We start from the raw sequence: 15,098 nt of genomic DNA, 5'->3' as shown, positions 1-15,098 counted from the left end.
GTAGTGTTTAATATTGATTCGTGTTTTTTCATTTTATTCATTAAACATGGATCGCAATCTACACGCTGCATTTTGGTCTGACTCTCCTTCACACCTAGAAAACCGTTACAAACTGAATTTTCCAGTATAATATAGGTTCAGCAAATCCCCTTATTGTTTGGGATACCTTTAAATGTATCTTCAGGGGTCATTCAATTCAATATTCATCAATAATAAAAAAGCAGTTTCTGGCTAAAGAAACAAGACTAACAAGGGAAATCCATGAACTAATAGTACAGGTAGATAGCAATAAAAACAATACTACAGAGATACAACATAAGTTAGAGGGAAAACAAAAAGAACTTGAGGAACCTATTCAAGAACGATCTAATGTAATCTATTTTTAAAAAATACAGCAAACTGGATGGAATATGGAGAAAAATGCACAAAATTATTCCTGAATGTCCAATACAGGAACGCTAACAAAAAATTATTGCAGAAGCTCGTTACTGAAGACGGAGTCATCAATGATTCTCTGAATTATATTTTAAAAGAGGAAGCTAATTATTTTAGGCAGATGTTCTCTTTTCCGTCTCATCCTTTCCCACTGAATGTAGATTATGGTAAGGAATTCTTTCCAAATAATTTAAAAACTGGAAAATTAACAAATGTACAGAAAGATCAGTGCGAAGGCCAAATTACAGAGGAAGAACTTCTTGAGGCTATTAAAACCTCTTGAAGCAAGGGGGCAATATTTTGATGTTTGGATAAAAAATGTTCCCAAAGTAAACTGCCTATTTCTCAGGCTCAGAACTTTACGGATACTATTTGGAATTTTCGTCTGCCCGTCGTAACCTGTGGATTACTAAACAAAACGCGCCAACCAAATGGAGTTTTTTGGATATAAAGAGAATCTTTATGGAACGAAACAAAACAAAACAAACTGGAAATAATAGAACATCATGAAACATATAAGAAGCAAGGAATGGTATTTGTAGAGGATTTTGAAAAGGCATTTGATAAAGTAAGACTGGATTTATAAATGCCTGGATTTTTTTCAATTTTGGCAATTGTCTTATAAAATGGGTACAAATAATGTATAGCAACCCCAGGTGTAAAATAGTAAATAACGGCTACTTCTCAGAAAGTTTTGAATTGTCAAGAGGAGTTAAACAAGGGTGTCCGCTGTCACCATATCTATTCGTTATGGCCATCGAAATGCTAGCTATTGAAATCAGATCCAATAACAACATTAGAGGATTAGTATGCTGATGAATCAAGTTTTACATTAAGCCCGCAAGCTAGATCCTTGAAATGTCTCATTAAAGATCTAGATAACTTTTCCGTACTCTCTGGACTAAAACCTAATTATGATAAGTGTACAATATTAAGTATTGGATCCTTAAAAAATACAACTTTTACATTACCCTGCAGTTTACCTATAAAATGGGCTGATGGTGAAGTAGACATACTCTGTATTCATATCACAAAATATATAAATAAGCTCTCCACAATGAATTTCAATAGCAAACTTGTAAAAATAGATAAGATCCTGCAACCACGGAGAGGTAAATACCTGTCTATTGAGGGAAAAATTGCCCTGATTAACTCCTTAGTCATATCTCAGTTTACTCACTTACTTATGGTGCTGCCTACTCCTCATGATTCGTTTTTCAAATCATATGAGCAAAAAATATTTTGCTTTATCTGGGACCCTAAACCAGACAAAATAAAACGTGCCTTTCTATATAAAGAATTTGGTGGGTTGAGATGATTAAATATAAAAGCACTAAACCTCTCTAAAAGCTTCATTCATTCAAAAGTTTTATTTGAACCCTAAATGGTTCTCAAGTAGATTAATAAGAAAAGCTCATCCATTGTTTAAAAATGTCCTTTTTATTTAATTGAAAATGATACTTTTTTCAAAGTATCTCTCTTTTTCAAACAAACATTGCAGAGCTGGCTACAATTTCAATTTCACCCCCCTGAAAAGATAGAACAAATATTACAACAAATATTATGGCTAAACTCAAATGTGCTAGTTGATAAAATACCTGTATTAATGGGAAAGATGTTTGAAAAGGGTATTTTGTTCTTAAATGATATTGTAAATTGGAATGATAGAGATGTCCTTCATGGAGTTATCAGAATTGCATGGAAAGGTCTGCTCAAACCAAGAGTACAACCAATTGATTACAGCATTGCCCCAAAAATGGAGGAGGCGGGTGGCAGCGCGAGGAGGTAGGGAACTGGTCAGTCTGCCCAATATAAAGGATCAAAACTGGCGTAGGAATAAAAATAGCATAAATAGGAAAGTATACCAGTTTCATTTGAGGACCAGGATGTTGACAACTGTGCCGTACAGATTGCAAAAAAGTTGGGAAGAGATTTTTGAGGTACCGATTCCATGGTACATAAATATAAATATGTAAAAATAGAAAACAACGCAAGATTCAAGACTTCGTGCTTTTCAGCTAAAATTATTATATAGAATTCTTGCACCAACAAAATGTTGAATATTTGTGGCATAAAATCATCAAAGCTCTCCAGATTTTGTTGTGAGGATACAGAATCAATAGACCATCTATTTTGGTATTTCCCTCAGGTAGCCTGTTTCTGGTCTCAGGTTCAGGAATGGCTGAAAATGCATAGCATTGATCTAAAATTGGCCCTAGAAATAGGAGATCTGGAGAGACTGGGTGAGTCAATTACTAATATACTAATACTCATAGTAAAAGTATTTATCTTCAACTCGCAATCTGTGGATTCTATTCGATTAGATAGATTGAAATTGTACATTAAACATCATAGTATAGATGAAAGATATGTGTTGCGTAGAAACACGAAGTGGGTGACCAGCAGAGATAGATGGGATGGGCTGAGGGAAGCTGAGGGTTGGTATGTGGAATTGGAGACAAGTGGAAGTGGAGTTGCTGTGTGAGAGATAGAATGATGGTCAACGATAAAAGAATTAAAAAAAAAAAAAAAGTCAAATGAATCAGAATAAAAAGTACATTTGAATGACACTAAGTGGAAGTGTTTTTACAACTAATGCCGGTTTGCCTGAGGCTGATGCCGTGCAGGTGATTGTACACAAGCATATACACACACTCTCATTCAAATCAATACATACAAGAACACACACATACATGTAATAGTGCCAGACATGCACACAAACATATACAGCTGGCATTGCTGTTATGATGTCACTTGTTCTTGATGTTTGACATGTTTTATTTACATTTTTGTTGTTGTTTGCTGTTTTCTCCTGTCTTTTCCTTTTTTTCTCTTTAGTTCATTCTATTGGTTGTTGGTGCATTGGGGGGTTCTTGGGGGGGTGGGGAATGGAATTAATTGTATTTTTTATTTTTATTTTTCTTCATGGTGGGGACTGTGGCAGGGGTCTCGAATGGTTTAGGTACAGCTATTGGGGAACTGTGGGGGGATATTGGAGGGTTCGGATTCACGTTTTTTGGCCTGGTGGTAGATCGGTCAACATGCCCTTGAGCAGGGCATTGACCCTGGATGCTTCTGTGTTACAGTGTGTCGCTCTGAATGGGAATCTTTTGGATGACTGGTATGATGCAGTTATTGAGCGGCTTCACTGCAAGTATATTGTATGTTTCGAACATTCAATAAATAATGTAATAAATAAAATAAAATGTGATAACAATAAAATAACATGTTTCACGTTGCCTGTGAGGTTTTTGTCCATTAAAGGAAAAACCATGAATAAACCATGAAGCAGACAGATGGTTAGTTAGCTTGTTCTCTATGTCCTGAAACACACACACACACACACACACACACACTCACTCACACACACACACACACACACACACACACACACACACACACACACACACACACACACACACACACACACACACACACACACACACACTGACAAAATATACCTCAACAGGCATTTTGTTACAAATAAACTCAGCAAAAAAATAAATGTCCTCTCACTGTCAACTGCGTTTATTTTCAGCAAACTTATCAAGTGTAAATATTTGTATGAACATAAGATTCAACAACTGAGACATAAACTGAACAAGTTTCACAGACATGTGACTAACAGAAATTGAATAATGTGTGCCTGATCAAAGGGGGGGAAAAAAATCGAAAGTAACAGTCAGTATCTGGTGTGGCCACCAGCTGCATTAAGTACAGCAGTGCATCTCCTCCTCATGGACTGCATCATATTTGCCAGTTCTTGCTATGAGAAGTTGCCCCACTCTTCCACTAAGGCACCGGCAAGTTCCCGTACATTTCTGGGGGTAATGGCCCTAGCCCTCACCCTCCGATCCAACAGGTCCCAGACATTTCTGGGGGGGATGGCCCTAGCCCACTCCCTCTGATCCAACAGGTCCCAGACATTTCTGGGGGGGATGGCCCTAGCCCACTCCCTCTGATCCAACAGGTCCCAGGCATGCTCAATGGGATTGAGATCCGGGCTCTTCGCTGGCCATGGCAGAACACTGACATTCCTGAAATCACGCACAGAACGAGCAATTTGGCTGGTGGCATTGTTATGTTGGATTAGCCTGCAGAAAATGTACCAGATGAGGGAGGAGGATGTCTTCCCTGTAATGCACAGCGTGGAGATTGCCTGCAATGACAACCAGCTACAGTCCGATGATGCTGTGACACACCGCCCCAGACCATGACGGACACTCCACCTTCAAAACCGTGACTCGTCAGTGAAGAGCACTTTTTGCCAGTCCTGTCTGGTCCAGCGACGTTGGGTTTGTGCCCATAGGCGACGTTGTTGCCGGTGATGTCTGGTGAGGACCTGCCTTTACAACAGGCCCACAAGCCCTCAGTCCAGCCTCTCTCAGCCTATTGCGGACAGTCTGAGCACTGATGGAGGGATTGTGCGTTCCTGGTGTAACTCGGGCAGTTGTTGTTGCCATCCTGTACCTCTCCTGCAGGTGTGATGTTCGGATGTACCGATCCTGTGCAGGTGTTGTTACACGTGGTCTGCCACTGTGAGGACGATCAGCTGTCCGTCCTGTCTCCCTGTAGCGCTGTCTTAGGCATCTCACAATACGGACATTGCAATTCATTGCCCAGGCCACATCTGCAGTCCTCATGCCTCCTTGCAGCATGCCTAAGGCACATTCAGCAGGGACCCTGGGCATCTTTCTTTTGGTGTTTCTCAGAATCAGTAGAAAGGCCTCTTTAGTGTCCTAAGTTTTCATAACTGTGACCTTAATTGCCTACCGTCTGTAAGCTGTTAGTGTCTTAATGACCGTTCCACAGGTGCATGTTCATTAATTGTTTATGGTTCATTGAACAAGCATGGGAAACAGTGTTTAAACCCTTTACAATGAAGATCTGGGAAGTTATTTTGATTTTTACTAATTATCTTTGAAAGACAGGGTCCTGAAAAAGAGACGTTTCTTTTTTTTTGCTGAGTTTACAAGACACTATATATACCAATGTATCAAACTGAAATACTAAATACTTTTGAAAGTATTGTATTTACATAAAATACAGGTATATTGGAGTATTTTGTTACTTCAAATGCCTCACTACAACTACAACAACATTCTCAGTAACAAAGGACAGTTCTTTATCTAACTTAGTTGAATGCACTGACTCTGACACTCTGGATAAGAGTGTCTGCTAAATGACCAAAACCTAAATGTAAATGTAAAAATGCAAAGCACACTGGATATAATTATTGGCCTTGTTTTGTGGCGGAGCTCATTACAATAAAACCCAGCATGCTTTGCAAGTGTTCATTTTTACATTGTACATTTTGGACATTTAGCAGGCAGACACTCTTATTACACCATAGTGCCATCAGACTTCTTATACCAATGCAGGTTGAAAGGGTCCACAAAATTGTGAACCACTATAAAAAATGATATAGAAAAGTATTTTGTATTTTTACTGTATTTAAAAATAAATAAAAAAATTGTAAAATACAAATTACAGGCCCGGAAGGTACGTTGTTACAAAATACATTGAATTATAGTTCAGGCCGGTGAAATAAATATGGCAAAATACTTGAAATACGTATTTCATATACATGTAACACAAATACCGCCCATCTCTGCACACACACACACACACACACACACACACACACACACACACACACACACACACACACACACACACACACACACACACACACACACACACACACACACACACACGCGCGCGCGTGCGCGCACACACACACACACACACACACACACACACACACACACAATAATGACATCGGGTGGAGAGATTCAGGCTACTTCATAGAGAAACATCATGAGAGGTCATTTGTTTCCTGCAGCTAAATGCATGCTAGTTCAATGATGCATACGACCGCCACACACACGCTCTACACGCACACACGCTCTACACGCACACATGCTCTACACACACACACGCTCTACACGCACACACGCTTCACACACATGCACGCAAACTCACACAAACACTCCTCCACATGCACACACAGAGCTTCTGCTTTCTGTAGACGTGTGGGATGACTGTTAACCACAATCTCAGGGAGAAAGTGTGTGTGTGTGTGTGTGTGTGTGTGCATACATGTGAAAGCCTTTGGGTTCAAAATAAGTTCAGAGAGAAAGCTTGAGAAGTGAACAAGGTTTCCCCCACTATGGTTCCATAGTGCGACGTTGTCATGAATCACGTTAACTGCAGAATTGACGGGAAATCTTTGTCCTGTGCTCATTACGTGACACATTAAAATGCCCAGGAGGTTATATGTGTCGTTCATAGAATGACCACTAGAGGCCGCCACTAGCTAACATCATGGAAGGTAGAACGTGTCAACGTGACGCATGCTAGACAAAGGGACGAATAGGAGTGGAAGGCTATTGTTTAGACATGGTAATTAAACTAGGCAACACCTCGGGAATGAAAAATAAGTGGAAAAGGAAGGGAGTTATTAAAAAACAGAGTGAAAAACAGAACTTGGCAGAAACAGTGTGAAATAAAAAAGCCAGACGGCATTTATTTTCATTATTTTTTTTCCATCTATACAGTTTATTATATATATAAAATAAAAAAACTCAAGACAAGAACAAAAATGTAATCACAGATAATCGATGAACCCCTTTTCATGGCTTATAAATCGCCGTGTGGTCCTAAGGTAGGGGAAACCCTGCTGGGGGTGCCTCCTAATAGTCATAACAAGCTTACTCTCCTAGTCTCCTCTCTGTCATCAGCACCAGTGTGAATGGATAGGAATAGGATAGGTGAAAGCAATATGGCGGAATCCTACTAGCAAACCAGCTTTCACCCGACCAGTAATTTTGTTCAGATCAGTGTGAATGAAGGAAAGGAGACAAGGAGAGGAGCCAACTCTATAGACTATTTACATGTGTTCTTATAGAGTGCGGCACAGTAGATTGTTGTGGGTATTGGAATGACATACATAGCAAAGTGCCATTAGAAATAGAACGAAACGAAAGGAATTGGAACCCAATAGCACAATTGAGTTGAATGGGTGTGCCTGTTCTACTCATTCTAATTCTATGATAGTGCCTTCCACTTTACACGTTGTTCACCTTGTGAAAAGGTCATACAGATCTAACAGATTATATTGTAGTCTTGGATTGTAATGAAATATTGATAATGTCTAAATCGACAGATATATTGTCTGTGAACAAAGATATTACACTACAGTAGATGGACCAAGATTATCAACTTTCACCTCACAGGTATGGAGTGCGGGGTAGTGCCAGAGTGAGAGATGGAGAGATGGTGTGTGTGTGTTCGTAAATGTTCTCCATCACCTTTGAAAAGAACCCTTTTGCCATTGGGGCACCAGGAGTCGCGTTATGTCAAAAACATAACAATTATGTCATAACATTGTAATACACAGTATTACTGAGAAAAAACCCAAACTGTATTGTCTTGCATATTTAAAACAAATTAAAATAAGATTCTTCTAGTGTAAAACAGATTTCATTTTGTGAGCTATAATTTCAATCTTTTTATTTTATTATTTATGTACAAAGGGAATCTGAAGATTTTTAATCTGCAGAAAAGAAGTATAAATATGTGTACTTCTCTTTTGTGTATGATACAGTTTACCAAAATAGTTTACTATTTACAAGCCCCCACACACCTGATCCCAATCAAAATAGTTCACTATTTACAAGCCCCCACACACCTGTTCCCAATCAAAATATTTTACTATTTACAAGCCCCCACACACCTGATCCCAATCAAAATATTTTACTATTTACAAGCCCCCACACACCTGATCCCAATCAAAATATTTTACTATTTACAAGCCCCCACACACCTGATCTCAATCAAAATAGTGATAACAAATTGCCATGGCAACATTGGCTGATCACCTCTGTAGTTCCTTTGGCCAATCAGTGATTTATATTACCCCAAATTGATCAGGGATTGGCTGTATTTCCCTGTGTATTAATTCACCTTTGACTGGCTCAAAGACCTTATGTGAGAGCAGGAGATAATCCGAATGGTTAATCTGCAATTGTTGTGTTTTTGAGCTATGCTTCCAAATCACACTCAATGACTTTGATACAAAAGTAAACCTCAGATTTGGTGTTGCAAATTCAACTGCTATTTTAGAAACAGATCACAATAATACACTGAAAAACATTGGACCAATTGCATTGCTGGAGGACATAGATTTTATCCAATCACAGTGTGTTTTATACACCTATCCCTTTGATAGGAGAAATCCCTACAAGGGAGAGGATTTCAAATAACTTTATTAGTCCAATGTTCAAGCTGCAGACACAGAAACAACCAATGAGAATGCTTGGACTCCACTACTCTGTTGCTAGCTCTTTAGAGTGAAGCTTCTGTTTCCCAGGTAACCATGTGATGATGAGGTTCTGTGTGTTCCATGTGTTCCGTGAGTTCTGTTTTTAGTCCATTCCCTCTTTCCAATATGGCCTCCAGCGATAAGGGACAGCACACCTTGCAGGGGATTGTAGCCATTTTGGGGTGGGAGGTTGGTTTATGCGGCAGCAGCGGATTGGCTGTGTAGTGCTCCGATCACTCTGAAGCAACCAATCACATTCACTCAAACCGTCCATTCAAGTTAGGTATAACCATGGCACTTTCTACAACCTTCTAGAAATGTACACACACCTGTTATTACCAGTTATAAAGCCTTCATACGCCCTTTATATCCCCTGTCCATGTCACACTCCTAACCCCAGTGTTTCTATACAGGAATGAGGTCAATTTACTGACCCCTGACATTTACCCTTTGACCACACTCCTATGAGTTCTGCTCCAGGTACTCATCTATCATAGTGAGGTTATTGAGCCAGTCCTCATTCGACCCCACCAGAGTATCAATAAAGTCTACCTCCCCTCCTCCACCACCACCAGGTCTACCCCCCATCCCCCCATTACTCTGCCCCCGCTGAGTGTACTCATACGGGGGTAGCTTGTGTCCAGGGTTCCCCTGACCTGGTCCATACCCAGGCCCATGGGGATGAGGATGTTGGTGTGGGTGTTTAGCGACGACGGCCCCAGAGGCAGGATAGCTAGGTGGGGCCATACCGTGGCCTGGGTGGTGGATCATACCAGGGGGAATGGGTTTCATTCCAGCCAGGGCCGAGAGGGGTCCCCTGGGCCTCATACCAGGCTGAAGCCCTTGGTGGACCATGGAGGGTAGGGGCTGCCCTGCCGTGGATACACCCAGCTTCTGCATCAGTCTCCTGGGTAAGGACGGTACCCCGACCCCTTGGTTGGAGGGTAACGATGGAGGTCCTTGGTGGGGGGCAAAATTGTTACCACCCCCACCTCCGGGCATCCCCGATCGCAATGCCTGCTGGGTAAACTGGGCGTTGGGGTTCGGGTTGCAGCTTCCGTTGGCGCCTCCACCCCCTCCAGGAAATATGTGTCCGTGCGACTGCTGGTGATTAGCCGACGGGTCCATGTGGCCATCGCTGCAGGGCATGCGATGCTGCATGGAATTCACTAGCCCCCCCTGCTGCTGAGGAGGCCACATTGCAGTCTGTTGGTGTTGGTGTGTTTGCTGAGCGGTAAACATCATACGTGGGAGTGGTGCCCCTCCACCACTATGGTGCAGGGCCTGTCGTAGATGCTGTGGGTGACCAGACCCCGACCCGGGCCCCAACCCCCCGATTGTCATCCCCATCCTGGACACCTGTTGCTGCATCCCAGGCCTTGGAGGACCAGCCGGACCGCCCATTCCCATCATGCCGTGTGCCAACTGTGGTTGTCTCATTGGCATACCACCAGCACCAACAAACTCTCCACCCTGTAAACAACAACAAGGAGAATGAGGAAATGCAAGAAAAACACAAAAACAACTGTCTTGTCTCAACTGTTAGTTTATCTTACCTGTGAAGGGTGATAGAGGGGCTGCTTGGAGCCTGGAGGACCACCCATGAAGGCGCCTACCGGCCTGCCCACTTGGGTGAGAGATCCTGGGGGTCCGGGTTGGCCTGGGTGGCCTGGATGTCCAGGGGGAAGAGAGAGGTGGCCGGGCCCAGATGGGAGGGGACCACCGTGGGATAGCTGGGGAACACCCAGGGGGTAACCTCCGCCTCCAACACAATCTGGAGGGAGAGGCCGACCACCACCTAGAAAGAGGCAAGGAGATAGAGAGAGAAGTGAGGGAAGGAGTCAGAGAGAGAAGAAACGGAAGGAGACAGCGAGGGAAGGAGATAGCGGGGGAAGGAGATAGTGAGTATAAGACCAGAGAATTATCCATACTTCTAATTTCATGTCATGTTGAGTACCTGCTAGAGATAATGAAAGCCAAGATTATTTAGATAATACTTCCTGGAATGAATAGGGAAATAAAACGTGACATAAATGTCCTCTCACTGTCAACTGAGTTTATTTTCAGCAGACTTAACATGTGTAAATATTTGTATGAACATAAGATTCAACAACTGAGACATAAACTGAACAAGTTCCACAGACATGTGACTAACAGAAATTGAATAATGTGTCCCTGAACAAAGGGGGGGGGGGGATCTAAAGTAACAGTCAGTATCTGGTGTGGCCACCAGCTGCATTAAGTACTGCAGTGCATCTCCTCCTCATGGACTGCACCAGATTTGCCAGTTCTTGCTGTGAGATGTTACTCCACTCTTCCACCAAGGCACCGGCAAGTTCCCTGACATGTCTGGGGGTAATGGCCCTAGCCCTCACCCTCCGATCCAACAGGTCCCAGACGTGCTCAATGGGATTGAGATCCTGGCTCTTCGCTGGCCATGGCAGAACACTGACATTCCTGTCTTGCAGGAAATCATGCACAGAACGAGCTGTATAGCTGGTGGCATTGTCATGCTGGAGGGTCATGTCAGGATGAGCTTGCAGGAAGGGTACCACATGAGGGAGGTGGATGTCTTCCCTGTAACGCACAGCGTTGAGATTGCCTGCAATGACAACAAGCTCAGTCCGATGATGCTGTGACACAATGCCCCAGACCATGACAGACCCTCCACCTCCAAATCGATCCCACTCCAGAGTACAGGCCTCGGTGTAACGCTCATTCCTTCGACGATAAACGCAAATCCGACTATCACCCCTGGTGAGACAAAACCGCGACTCGTCAGTGAAGAGCACCCCAGTGACGGTGGGTTTGTGCCTATAGGCAACGTTGTTGCCGGTGATGTCTGGTGAGGACCTGCCTTACAACAGGCCTACAAGCCCTCAGTCCAGCCTCTCTCAGCCTATTGTGGACAGTCTGAGTACTGATGGAGGGATTCCTGGTGTAACTCGGGCAGTTGTTGTTGCCATCCTGTACCTGTCCCGCAGGTGTGATGTTCGGATGTACCGATCCTGTGCAGGTGCTGTACATGTGGTCTGCCACTGCGAGGACGATCAGCTGTCCGTCCTGTCTCCCTGTAGCGTTGTCTTAGGCATCTCACGATACGGACATTGTGCCCTGGCCACATCTGCAGTCCTCATGCCTCCTTGCAGCATGCCTAAGGCACGTTCACACAGATCAGCATGGACCCTGGGAATCTTTCTTTTGGTGTTTCTCAGAGTCAGTAAAAAGGACTCTTTAGTGTCCTATGTTTTCATAACTGACCTTAATTGCCTTTGTAAGCTGTTAGTGTCTTAATGACCGTTCCACAGGTGCATGTTCGTGAATTGTTTATGGTTCATTGAACAAGCATGGGAAACAGTGTTTAAACCCTTTACAATGAAGATCTGTGAAGTTATTTGGATTTTTACAAATTATCTTTGAAAGACAGGGTCCTGAAAAAGGGACGTTTCTTTTTTTGCTGAGTTTATATTTACATGTTAGTGTGGAGTTTGACTGTACCTGTAAATGTTGCCCCCTGCTGACACTCAGTCATCTGTTCCATCTGCCTCTTCTGCTCCTGGTGAACAACACAACATCCCAGTATTTATCTATTAACACAAAGACACTGGCCAAAAAACAAACAAACAAACTTCAAAAAGCCCAAGAACCTGTCGGTCAATTTCTATCTCTCTACCTCCCTCTCTACCTCCCTCTCTCCTTACCTCTCTCCTTACCTCTCTCTCTCTCTCTACCTCCCTCTCTCCTTACCTCTCTCCTTACCTCTCTCTATCTCTCTACCTCCCTCTCTCCTTACCTCTCTATCTCTCTACCTCCCTCTCTCCTTACCTCTCTCCTTACCTCTCTCTCTCTCTCTACCTCCCTCTCTCCTTACCTCTCTCCTTACCTCTCTCTATCTCTCTACCTCCCTCTCTCCTTACCTCTCTATCTCTCTACCTCCCTCTCTCCTTACCTCTCTCTATCTCTCTACCTCCCTCTCTCCTTACCTCTCTCTATCTCTCTACCTCCCTCTCTCCTTACCTCTCTCTATCTCTCTACCTCCCTCTCTCCTTACCTCTCTCTATCTCTCTACCTCCCTCTCTCCTTACCTCTCTCTATCTCTCTACCTCCCTCTCTCCTTACCTCTCTATCTCTCTACCTCCCCTCTCCTTACCTCTCTATCTCTCTACCTCCCTCTCTCCTTACCTCTCTCTATCTCTCTACCTCCCTCTCTCCTTACCTCTCTCTATCTCTCTACCTCCCTCTCTCCTTACCTCTCTCTATCTCTCTACCCTCCCTCTCTCCTTACCTCTCTCTATCTCTCTACCTCCCTCTCTCCTTACCTCTCTCTATCTCTCTACCTCCCTCTCTCCTTACCTCTCTCTATCTCTACCTCCCTCTCTCCTTACCTCTCTATCTCTCTCCTTACCTCTCTCTATCTCTCTACCTCCCTCTCTACCTCTCTCCTTACCTCTCTCTATCTCTCTACCTCCCTCTCTACCTCCCTCTCTCCTTACCTCTCTCTATCTCTCTACCTCCCTCTCTACCTCTCTCCTTACCTCTTCCTTACCTCTCTATCTCTCTACCTCCCTCTCTAACCTCTCTCCTTACCTCTCTCTATCTCTCTACCTCCCTCTCTACCTCTCTCCTTACCTCTCTCCTTACCTCTCTATCTCTCTACCTCCCTCTCTACCTCCCTCTCTACCTCTCTCCTTACCTCTCTCTATCTCTCTACCTCCCTCTCTACCTCTCTCCTTACCTCTCTATCTCTCTACCTCCCTCTCTACCTCCCTCTCTACCTCCCTCTCTACCTCTCTCCTTACCTCTCTCTATCTCTCTACCTCCCTCTCTACCTCCCTCTCTACCTCTCTCCTTACCTCTCTCTATCTCTCTACCTCCCTCTCTCCTTACCTCTCTCTCTCTCTACCTCCCTCTCTCCTTACCTCTCTCTCTCTATCTCTCTTACCTACCTCCCTCTCTACCTCCCTCTCTCCATCTCTCTACCTCCCTCTCTACCTCTCTCCTTACCTCTCTATCTCCCGCTCTACCTCCCTCTCTACCTCTCTCCTTACCTCTCTCTATCTTCTCTACCTCCCTCTCTACCTCCCTCTCTCTATCTCTCTACCTCCCTCTCTACCTCCCTCTCTACCTCCCTCTTCCTTACCTCTCTCTATCTCTCTACCTCCCTCTCTACCTCCCTCTCTACCTCTTTCTCTACCTCTCTCCTTACCTCTCTATCTCCCGCTCTACCTCCCTCTCTACCTCTCTCCCCTATCTCTCTCTACCTGACTCTCTACCTCTTTCTACCCCCCTCCTTACCTCTCTCTCTACCTCTTTCTCTATCTCTCTCCTTACCTCTCTCTATCTCCCTCTACCTCCCTCTCTCCCTCTCTCCCTTTCTATCTCTACCCGACTCTCTACCTCTCTCTACCCCCCTCCTTACCTCTCTCTACCTCTTTCTCTATCTCTCTCCTTACCTCTCTCTGTCTCCCTCTCTACCTCCCTCTCTCCCTATCTCTCTCTACCTGACTCTCTACCCGCCTCCTTACCTCTTTCTCTATCTCTCTCCTTACCTCTCTCTATCTCCCTCCCTATCTCCCTCTCTACCTCCCTCCCTATCTCTCTCTACCTGACTCTCTACCTCTCTCTACCTCCTTACCTCTCTCTCTATCTCTCTACCTCCCTCAGTACCTGTTGTAGGTGCCCTCCTGATGAGCAGCAGGTTGTTGTAGTTGGTCTGGGTTGAACGGGGGACAGATGGGTCCTGAAGACCTGGGATCTGCTCCTGGAGAGAGGGTGGGGGAGAGAGAAAGATAATGGTCAGATATAGACATAACAGATAAGCAAAATGTAGAAAATGTGCTAATTTTCATGATAACAAAATGCTTTCCTTTCATGACCAAAAAGCATGCACAGGAGATTTGGTTCGGGGTGCAGAAAGAAATGAAATGCCTATCCAAATAAAGGTATGTCTAAGAACAAAAAAGACCCACAGCCAGACAAGTCGTTTCCCTGCTTTGTTATAAAACATGGCCTCCTTCCTTCCCGACCGGTGGGGTCGTAAATAACTGTGTGTGTGTGTGTGTTCCAAGTGGTTCCCAGAGCCAAGGCTATTTGTTTGTGTTGGCCATCTAGACTGTCCCCAATCAGTCGTTCCCACGTGAGCAACTCTTCCCCCATCCCTCCGTTGCTCCCTCCCTCCCTCGCTCCCTCCCTCCCTCCCTCCATTGCTCCCTCCCTCCCCCATCCCTCCCTCCCTCCCCCATCCCTGCATTGCTCCATCCCTCCCTCCATCCCCCATCCCTCCCTCCCTCATCCCTCCCTCCCTTGCTCCCTCCCTCCCTCCCCCATCCCTCCCTCC

The 15,098-nt window shown here is 44.2% G+C and overlaps 1 protein-coding gene across 1 annotated transcript in view; it reads right to left on the bottom strand.

Annotated features, from left to right (window-relative positions):
* Positions 1 to 8,440: 8,440 nt before the first annotated feature.
* Positions 8,441 to 15,098, bottom strand: part of LOC109881860 (mastermind-like domain-containing protein 1) — a 148,344-nt gene continuing 141,686 nt past the window's right edge. The window contains exons 3-6 of the mRNA XM_031791801.1: positions 14,429 to 14,522; positions 12,260 to 12,317; positions 10,318 to 10,559; positions 8,441 to 10,234 (exon numbers count right to left, since the gene is read on the bottom strand). Coding sequence (XP_031647661.1) covers positions 12,286 to 12,317; positions 14,429 to 14,522 — 126 coding nt within the window. The 3' untranslated portion in view covers positions 8,441 to 10,234; positions 10,318 to 10,559; positions 12,260 to 12,285. The remainder of the gene's footprint in view (positions 10,235 to 10,317; positions 10,560 to 12,259; positions 12,318 to 14,428; positions 14,523 to 15,098) is intronic.

The sequence above is a fragment of the Oncorhynchus kisutch genome, linkage group LG16 (genome assembly GCF_002021735.2).
Source record: "Oncorhynchus kisutch isolate 150728-3 linkage group LG16, Okis_V2, whole genome shotgun sequence".
Taxonomy (NCBI): domain Eukaryota; kingdom Metazoa; phylum Chordata; class Actinopteri; order Salmoniformes; family Salmonidae; genus Oncorhynchus; species Oncorhynchus kisutch.
The sequence above is the reverse complement of the archived record's forward strand: the minus strand, read 5'-3'. Positions and strand labels throughout refer to the sequence as shown.